The sequence below is a fragment of the Fragaria vesca genome, linkage group LG3 (genome assembly GCF_000184155.1).
Source record: "Fragaria vesca subsp. vesca linkage group LG3, FraVesHawaii_1.0, whole genome shotgun sequence".
NCBI lineage: Eukaryota > Viridiplantae > Streptophyta > Magnoliopsida > Rosales > Rosaceae > Fragaria > Fragaria vesca.
The window spans coordinates 9,832,984-9,843,480 of NC_020493.1; the positions used below are offsets into that span (position 1 = coordinate 9,832,984).

General features: G+C 37.3%; 1 protein-coding gene and 1 pseudogene across 2 annotated transcripts in view; both read left to right on the top strand.

The window, feature by feature from the left end:
- LOC101292394 overlaps positions 1-10,497 on the top strand; it is a 1,325,780-nt pseudogene that overhangs the window by 265,496 nt on the left and 1,049,787 nt on the right. The gene's annotated exons all lie outside the window — the stretch shown is intronic.
- LOC101294440 (polyadenylate-binding protein, cytoplasmic and nuclear-like) lies at positions 2,497-8,009 on the top strand. The gene is made up of 10 exons (XM_004294053.1): positions 2,497-3,073; positions 3,985-4,095; positions 4,182-4,226; positions 5,886-5,958; positions 6,049-6,161; positions 6,252-6,311; positions 6,422-6,469; positions 6,566-6,634; positions 7,429-7,490; positions 7,576-8,009. Exons 1-10 carry the CDS (start codon positions 2,807-2,809, stop codon positions 7,628-7,630), a joined length of 903 nt encoding a protein of 300 aa, XP_004294101.1. The 5' UTR covers positions 2,497-2,806; the 3' UTR covers positions 7,631-8,009.

Genomic DNA, 10,497 nt, shown 5'->3' on the forward strand with positions numbered 1-10,497 from the left:
GGGGGGGGGTGATGAACCCACACGTGAACACCCATAATCTGATAAATAAGTGCGCAATTTCACTTTAAGCGTACAAACACACAAACTCTCATGACAGTTTACAATGGTAGTTGACGGATTGTTTTGGTGTAGAGTGACCAAAGATTTGGAAAGAGTTGGGATTGGTTGACAACGGTGTGAGGAACCGAGTCCTCCCGATCTGGACTAAGCCAGTATAATCCACATAGGGATAAAAATGCACCACATGGGTGATATGGGCCCAAGAAATGGAGCTCAAAATAACTTCAATCAGTAATAACTAACAAAGCAAGTTAACATAAGTACCTCATGTGGGCTAAAAACCCAGTTCTAGGCTAACACCCAGGCCCAGGCCCAGGCCCAAAACCACATATCATGAGGCCAAAACCCATAGACATAGGGAGCCCATAACCCACTGGCCTAAGACGGAAAAATTTGACCATTAATGTTGTGACTAGTGAGATTGTTTTTTAGTTAAATCATCCAAAACTATAGGTTGTTTTTTTTTTTTTTGATGTGACACTTCATTCATAGAAGAAGACAACGCGAACCAAGGTAATCCGATAATAATCTGACTACGCGGATCATAAGGTTTCAACATCAAATCCATACAAACACAGTAAAAGATAAGCAAAGAAAAACAACAGACTCTCAATAAAATGAACAAACAGAACATATAGATGACATGCAGATCAGTAACAAAGCTGCTCCAAGCCAAAACAAGTTGATGATTTGGGCCAGTCAAGCTGGACCTTTGTGCCTGAACTCCTGCACTCAAAACAAGCAAGTTTCTAATCACACCTCACAACCCTAGAATGTCAGCCCAAGTAAAACTAGATCCTGAAGGCAGGAAACAAAATCTCAAGGAATTGGCCTAAGAAGGAAAGTCCAAGAAAACCGCAACAACCGACTGGGAGAGAGAGTGGCTACCACACCACGTACCAGAAAGCATCCAAATAGCCAAATCGAAAGCGTAGGGAGGGAACCTTGCCAAACTTCACTGCTCCATTCATCATAAATCCAGGCTAACTAGAAAAACAACACTGTGGACAAATGAAATCCACATGGCCGGAAACAAAGGTAAACTTTGAGCACAACCAAACAAAGCCAAAGGGGACGACGAAAGAGAAAAAGAAAAAGTGGCCTTAAGAAGAGGAAAATCAACATGTAGAATCCTGATATGAAAACGACTTGATCTGATTTGTGATGAATCTTGGCTAGTTTGTTTTGTGTCTGTATGATTTTTGTATGTTTTCATTTATGGGTCTATATGGAATTCGTGTTGAAATCCTGTGAACTTTGTGATCCGAGTGTTTTCCAGTTACTTTAATTCTAAAACTGTAACTCTTATTCGATTATCAATGAAAGTTATCTTGATAAAAAAAACATGTAGATCATTGGAGTAAACTAAAGAAATTCAAGAAATCAGAATTAACATGTGGCACATAAAATTCCTCTACATGGTCCATACCCTTTTAATTCCACACTAAACCCTACAACAAAAAGTCAAAACTCTCTAAACCAACCACATTGCCTAAAAGCAAGAACATATTCGTAATGGCAAACAAAATGGCAGAAGGCATAAATAAAGTAGATGATTAACATAGACATAGACAATACTACATTATATTTTATTGGCCTCAAGTGTAGTACTTTATTCTCATAAACAGAAAAGCTATGGTAAAATGAATATATGCTACTATTGAACTAACACAATAAAACTAACCCCTACAAAATTATGCATTATTATAGTCAAAAACTCATTTCAAAAAATGAAAGAGAAATATATGTCGTAAATCACTTCGTTATTGAGATCAATCGAATACATGTTACTAGGTTGTTACTAGGTTAGCTGGGTTTATTAGTGAGCCGTGACTTATTGATTAACTAGCTTAACTTTGAAGATCATATGTACAGTCAAAAGTTGGGGTAAGAGAGTATTACTGCTTTGTCGTCCATAATCCAAAAAAAAAGAAAGAAAGGTAGCTCGGGTTCCATAATCCAAAAACAAAAAAAGATAACTCGGGTTTATTTTGAATGCATAGAGTTAGTCTATAATTCGATATACTGTAAAGACGATAATGTAGAATCAAATTTTTCATAAAAACACCTTGGTGTAGTTATGCATGACATATATCTTTCCATCTGTAACACCATCACTACTTGCACAATACACACCGATTAGAGTCAGAGAGCCAAAGATAGAAACAAAACATAAAAGGAAGAAACTTTGTTTTTGCTCAAGACATGCTACGTTAGCTCCCCCGACCCCTCTTAGCAACACACACACTCAACTCTCTTTTTTTTTTTTTGTCTGAACACACACTCAACTCAACTCTGTGTTTCTTTCTGGAAGACGCTGAAACCCAACCCAAAATCATAAAAGAGGAAAAAGGAGAAGAAAAAAAATAAAAAATAAAAAGAGAGCCAAGGGTTACTCAGCATTCAGCAATAAAAACCAAACCCAAAGGCCAACTGTTTGCTCCTCCCAACACCTCCATTTCCATCACCACCACCTCAGCTCTGATCATATTTCCACTAAAACCCATATTCCTCTCTTTCAGCTATTTTATTCTCTCTCTTCAATCTCTCACTTAAATTTTCTTCCTTTTGTTGAGTTGCATTCCAAATTCTCAAGCTTTAATAAAACCCTCATTTCCAGAGGGATAGATACAGGGAAGAAAAACCAGAAACAGCTCAAATTCATCATATTCAGTTCTCTTCTTCAAGTTTATCATATAAAGTTTTGATCTTTTTGCACTAGTTTTCTTTTTTGTTCAATTTTTCAATGGCTGCGGTTGCTGAGATGGGCGGTGAGGCAGCCTCTGCCAACAACCAGAAGTTGGATTCAGTACCGAAACCGGTATCTGAATCGAAACCCAAATCGGAATTCGATGTGCAGAAGCTGGTGGATATGTTCACCAAGCTGAACCCTTTAGCCAAAGAGTTCTTCCCTTCATCTTACTCACCTCTCCACAACCACAATTTTGATAACTCTTTTGCTGTCAATAACGATAAGCTCTTGCCCACTGACAATCAGGCCAACAATCGAAGGGTACTCATTTTTCTCTATTGATCCCCCTTTTTTGTTTTGTATTTCGTTTTATTTCGATTTTTTATTCATGGTCTTGTTGCAAATTGTGTTTGCTTATAGTTGAGTGAGCTGTGGGATTTTTCCTGTTTATTGTAGTTTTGATGGAATGTGGTCTGAATTGGGTTTCTTGTTGAAGTGGTAGCTGTTTGTGTTTGTCGGTGAAAGAAGTACAGTTCAGTCTACAACAGTTTTTGTATTACTGATTTTTTGTGATTAAAAGTTGAGCTATTATTGTGGATAGTGATGTTACTGAAAAGTGTTTATGGATTCAAGTAATGTGACCATTTGTATTTTTTTGGTTAGACTAAGCTGTCCGCTGGTACTGTATAAATTCATGATTTTTTTTTTTTTGATTTTATGCTTGTTGGTATGACGAGTTTAGTGGATTTGTGATTGCCCTTTTGATTTTTGGTTTATGTATTTGTGCGTGTTGGGTGTTTGTGTTGGAAGACATCTGCTCCTGCATGCTTATCAACATACTTTCAACATGGGGTCTTGTTTGGCGCAGTTGTGAATTATGCCCATGATATCATCATGTAGTTATTGTCACCATAACTTTTATGTTTGTATTATCACTGTTATTATCATTTGGTGGAGTGATTTGATTGTTGGAACACTTATCAATGGAGAACCTTTGAGAAGTTTCTTCTGTGGAACCACATTGTTTGAAAAACAGATGCTTGTTTCAAAATGAACTTGCTTGTTGTAATGATGATACATATATTGTTGTCTTTTTTTTTTCATTAATGGCTATATTAATTTATACTGTTGGTTGTTCACAATGAATAAATAACGAGATTACGTTCTCTGCCAAAGTTGTAATTTTCTGTCATTGTATTTGGTTATAAATTTCCGTTGTTTTTGTTTTCCAGAGAAGAAATAACTACAATCAGGGGAAGAGAAGGTTAAGTGGGAGAGCTTTCAGAGCTGAGCGTGAAAATAGTATTAGACGAACAGTTTATGTTTCTGATATTGATCAGCAAGTAAGTTGATCGTAAGATATATATGAATTGGGTTTTGTATATCTGGAAACTAGATAACAGCTATCACTTTTCTCATTCTAATGTAGGTTACTGAAGAGCGTCTTGCTGCCATATTTAGTAATTGTGGACAAGTAAGTTGCATTGCTTCCCTGACCTTCAGTTTAAGTCTTTTTTTAAGAGTGAATATGCTAGTACCTTGTTGAGTTCAGTTTTGCCAAATTTCATGTAATTATCCTCTGGTGTTGCTTGTTTATGAGCACTATAGATGTCTTTTATAATCGAGACTTGTATGCAAGATACATTTTTCTTGATCCACACCTGGAAATTGGTTCAGTACTGAGTTCTGCCCTGGTGCTCTTCTGGCCAACACTATGTGCTGTTTCCGGTATTTGATACATTACGTGTCTCTCTTTCTGAATAAGTGGCTCTCTGTACATGTGATTAAAATTAAGTTATGAAGTTTAAGGTTTGTTTTCTTATTTATGTCAAACCTTTGTCAAATTCTGTTGCTTCCTCGTTACCTTGTATAAATGAAATTTGTTTTCCAAGTGAAAATTTTTCCTGGTCTTTCATGCCCTCGAGGATACTAAGGGCACAGTAGTTGCTGATGGCTAGAGAGGGTGAAATTGACATGAAAACTGTTACCATTTTTCTTAAGGCCTTGAGGTCACATGAGATTGATGGAGGGGAACATTATAACAGAATTTAAGGTAGCATTGGTTAACATTGTTGAATCGAAATTGAAAAATTGAAGTTTGATTGAGTTACTGACATCTATTTATGCTGTGTAGAATATTGATTTGATGATGAACATGCTGATAAATGAGTGTTATAGAATGCTGATGTTAAGGTCGAGAAATAAAGATTATTCCATCTAGGGTGGTAGCACCAAGGGGTGGGGAGGTGAGGAAGTGCCATTTCACATGTTATCTGCATGTGCATCTGTGAAGTTAGGACACTTCAGTAGAGAAGGCTGAGTTCATAAAAGTCGATGCCTCGGTCTAAAATAACAGGGGGTAGACATTTGACATGTCTTGTATACTGTTGTTTCTGACTTTCTGCTAGGCCTGACTGGCCAGTAGTGGATCCGAATTATTTTGGGGCTGAGGGCTGGGTGGAGTTGCACTCAATCTCTTGACTTGACCTTAAGGTTGGGTTATGCTGTAGTTAGATTACCATGTGATATTGTCTACCATTGTAAGATGTGCAGTTGCATGACAAGACTTGATACTGATTCAAAGTTTTAGCAAGATTAGTTGCCGATTTCATTGTTTTGGGCAAAAGGGTGAATGGGTAGTGACACTGCTGGTAATGATATGTTGTACGAACTTTTTAGTGAAACCAGTGGTGACATCTCTGCTGGAGTATTTGTGGTATTGAGCTAACAGAGGTAAATTTCTGACAATGGCTAGTGTATATGGTTATGAACTTATGATGGATATCTGCTGTTCACTAGTGAACTTGCCCTTTTTGGGTTTGCCAATGCTCTGAAACTACTTACTGCTATCTTATAAAAGGTTATGGGCCAACACCCAGCCTTTCAGACATAGCTCAATCATGAAGACACGATTTAGAGCTGGTACACATGGCAATGAGATTGAATTCATAGGCTCAATTATCATTAAAAGGGATAGGGGTTTAAAATGACGTGAAAAGTATATTTGTTGTCTTTCCGCTTATAGCTCTAAGTAAGGACTGGTGCATAACACCGTTTATAAATATGAATGGTTGCTTCATCAAGTTAATGTCTTAGATGACACACCTAAAGTTTGTTTTATCTATATTTCAAGGTGGTCGACTGCCGAATTTGCGGTGATCCGCATTCAGTACTCCGTTTTGCATTTGTGGAGTTTGCTGATGAGCGTAAGGATTTTTTTTTTGTTCTGCAAGCATTTGGCAACATGTTATCTTTTCTTATATATTGCATGATACAATTTGAGATCTTCTTGACAGATGGGGCGAGAGCTGCTTTGAACCTTGGTGGGACAATGTTAGGGTATTATCCTGTCAGAGTCTTACCTTCAAAAACTGCCATCCTCCCTGTGAACCCTACCTTCCTCCCTAGGGTAACAATTATTCTCTGAAAATTTGTCTTTAGTGTCTCATTGATGCATGCTTATGAGGTTTCACTTAGAGATTCCTAAACTCATATGCAGTCAGAAGATGAGCGGGAAATGTGTAGCAGAACTGTATATTGTACAAATATCGATAAGAAGGTTTACACTTTTCATAAGAATCCTTTTGTTCCAAATGTTGAGGAATTGGGCCTTGGACATGCATATATGGCTCTGTTGAATATCTGAAATGTTGCTGGTTCCATGTGCAGGTTTCTCAAGCTGAAGTCAAGAATTTCTTTGAAACAGCTTGTGGTGAGGTGGGGAAAAGTGTTATTTATTATTTATTATTTATAGTTTCTTTCGATCATATTTTACTAGTAGTAGTAATTTACTTTCTTTTTTCCTAATATCAGGTTACTCGTTTGAGGCTTTTGGGAGATCATGTGCATTCAACTCGTATAGCTTTTGTTGAATTTGCAATGGTATGTTTAAGCTTACAACACTATGTTTGATGAAGATTAAAGTAAAAAAGTTGCTAAGATATGTGGCCGAGTTTGTTTATTCTAAAGTCTTGTCTATATATAGTTTCTTTCCCAGCTGGAAAAATTCTGTCACCAAATCATTTGGAAAATCTTCAAACCTCTGTATCTAATTTCTGGTTGAAGTGTACATGGTTTCAATACATCTGTCATTCTTGTTTATTGGTTCCTTTTTCAATCCCATTCAGTTGGAAGAGAGAGAATCCTCCATGTCCCCAAGTATTCACTTCTCCCATCACACTAGTAAAAAAACATGAGCTTATTCTTTAGACTATTTTTGTAGCATAGCTCAGGGAATGTACTCTAGATAATTTGAACATTTTTTTTTCCAAGTAATCTGTAAGCATATTGCTTATTGCGGAGCGAGCTTGTGTGCTAGAACTTCTACATTTATTTCTTTGTGGGACTTTGGAAGAGGTGGTATCAACACCTAATGTGGTTGTTTGCCTGGTTGAATTAGATTTCAGACTGATTCTTGCACCTCAGAAATAAATATAATCGAGCGAGAATTATTAACAAAATATCCAGATTATTTGACAAGATAACATTTCCCCTTAGGTGTTTGTATAGGTAAGGATATTTTTATCGTATTCTTTATCTCCGCTGCTCTCCTTTTTTATGACATTTTCATAGCAGATTGGTTGAGGAATTTTGAATCTTCTGCTGTATGGTTTTGAAGATAAATGATCTTTTTCTTGACATACTCAATTTTCTTACGCTTTTGCTTTAATGAACAGGCAGAAAGTGCCATACTTGCACTGAACTGTAGCGGAATGGTGTTGGGAACACAACCCATCAGGTCTGTTCTCTAAACCAAATGAGATTTCCTAAACACCTCAAGTCGGTCAATATCATAACGTCTTGTGTACATTGCAATGTTGTAGGGTAAGTCCTTCAAAGACACCTGTGCGGCCACGTGTCACTCGTCCATTGCATTGACCTATACTATCGGGAAAGATCCATGGATGGAGCTTGGTAGGCGGATTGACAAACGCAAAGAAACTTTCTTGTGTTTGAAGGGGTGATTATTATCTATTCCTTTCAGTATTTCCATCTTTTCCGTTGCAGTGGTTCTTTTTCTGTGACTGAAATATTCAGACCTCGCTTCAGTTGAAGTTTCGAGAGATGGTTTGGATGTTGACATGTCTTAGCTTTTAACATCGTCATTGATTTGGAAGTTTTAGTTCTAGATTTAGTTCAGTTACCTTATGCTGTGAATGTGAGTATCTATCCTTGCTCATGCCTGTGACTTGTGCACGCACTCGAAAGCTTAAATACCAATTTGTATTTACCAAATAAACGGTGCTAGTGCAAAGTTGCGGTTTATCAATGCCCACTTCTATTAAATTCCAATGCGATTCTAGGGATCACAATTTCTAGGATGCCTTGTGACCGAGGAAAACCAGGGTCAGACCTGTGACCAAAGAAGTACCTGATATTAAGGTTCATTTCCATCCCTCAGTAACCGGTTTCTGATCAATAGGATAGGAATGCTTTGGTGGATTCATATTTTCGGCTGACCTTGGGCGAGAAGCTTTACCCATGACTGAAAAAAAAAAATAATAATAATAACAAATCAAATTGAAAATAAAGCTCTTGCTTCCTAGTTGTACTCCCCTTTTCGTCTTCTTTGGTTTGGAAATAGTATGAAAGTTGTCGATGAATATTAGATGTGGTTACAATACACAATGTGACTTCCGGATGGGTGCGTGGTGCAATCTCAACTCTTGTATGAACTTGTGGCCAGTGCCGAGCCAAGGATCTTTTGAACACTTTTACGAACTCTTGTGTAAATTCCTTGTACATGCGAAGTGAACAAAATGCGCCTGCAAAGCCCTCTAATACCGTATTGATAATCCGAGGAAAACAGAAGTGAACTAGACCAACTAGTCGAATAGTCAAGTCACTCAAGTGAAAAGTAGTTCTCTCCAACTGTTAGTGGGGATCCAAAGCTTGCTGTATGCGACTGTTAAAATTCACTACACAATTTAAGGGTAAATCATGTTATGCATAAAAAATGAAAATAAAAATGTTATTCAGAGTCACAGCACCAACGTTGGTATAGGTGGTGTGTGTCATTTGGCGAAAAATGTATTAGGTGTTTCCCAAAGTAGGAATACATATTTTTCTTCAGCTTTCCTGGTTGTCTTTGTGAAGATCTCATTTTGGCAGGTAGAGATTGCAGGTTAATTTCTTCATTCCCTAGTGAAGTTTAACTGATGTTCTCACTTCTATAAATCATATATCATCCCCGGCGTATGTCTACATGTTTGCAGGAGATATATAAGGTAAATCTTTATACATGTACATGTCCGTTTTCCACATATCTTTGGTGATTCCGTGTAGATCTATTTGTGATTTGTGAAATTTAGTAAATATACATTCTCCTACTTGCGAATATTCATAGATTCAACTAGGTGGATGAAACAGAAAACCAAATCGAAACTTGCTCATTCACTATCACATTGTAGAACTTACACCACTCTTTTCTTTTGTTTTTCAACTTTTTTTTGTTTTTTTTCAATTTATGTTGTACATATGAAGGAAGCATCAAACAAGTGAATGATGCTATACATTGTTTCATGGCGACTAAACTAGCAAGTCAGCCTTAAAAAACATAACTAGCTAGCTAGCCAGCTAGGTCCAAAGACTGCTTGAAGTCAGAAGCATATGCTTCATCAATATAGACTCATATGCAAGGACGGGGGTTTTGTGTGCCATAAGTGACGCCAACGGCATTTTCACAGTAAGAACTCGCAATACCTCCAGGACCGTCGAGGGATAACTTGATATTGTTCATCACTATGTTCTTGCAAGGGCTGGTTTTGCTGCATTTCAGAATCACTGCTTCTTTGGAAGAAGAACTTCCCCGTATGTTATTATATGTCACATTACTAATCTGCACATTCGAAGTAACCTACACCAGAAGAAATAACTGTTATTCCATTGGATAGAATCAATGTTCTCTCAAGTACTTAGTTTGATAGTTTGTGTCACCATAAAAGAACTGTGCTTGAGTGGTTGACTAAGAACCCTAGTATGTTTCTGTTGTCAACTTTCAATCTACACCACATTAGTACTGATAAAACAAAGAGAGTGATATATACATACCTGTTGATTGCAGGGAGGGCTGGGGCAATAATTCTGACCGATAATAATTGGATTCATGACATCAGTCATCACAATGTTTTCATATATAATCTTTGAAACCTTCAAGGGATGAGAATCAGCCCATGTTTTGATTCTTAGACCATTGGTAGTCCCCTTTGAACCACTATCTTTCACATATACTCCTTCAACATCATGTTCATTACCATACCCTCCGAGACTTCCAATGCTGATTCCATGCCCAGGACCGCAGAAAATCTTATGAATGTGGATTTCCCTACTTCCTGACAATATGGCAATGCAGTCATCGCCGGTGGTGATAACCGAACGTGAGATTCTGATGCGGTAGGAGCTTCCGATTTTTATGCCATCGGTGTTTGGGCTATCACCTGGAGCTGACAATCTAAGTTTGGTGAAGTCCATTTTGTTGCATCCAAAAAGCCTGATATGAGCATTTTTGCTGTTGTATGATCTCAAGTATGCGACGGTTGCATTATTGACGAAGTCAAAACTCAATGACTGTTCCATAGATATTTCAGAGACAACACAAGATGTTAAATTATGAGTAGAGATAGATATACCTTATTTAACACTAATTATGAAATCTGGAATTCAGTGATTTTTTTTTGGTCGTATCTTATGGAATTCAGTGATTACAGATAACAAAGTATATAGTTCTCAGAAGGATGTACAGACTA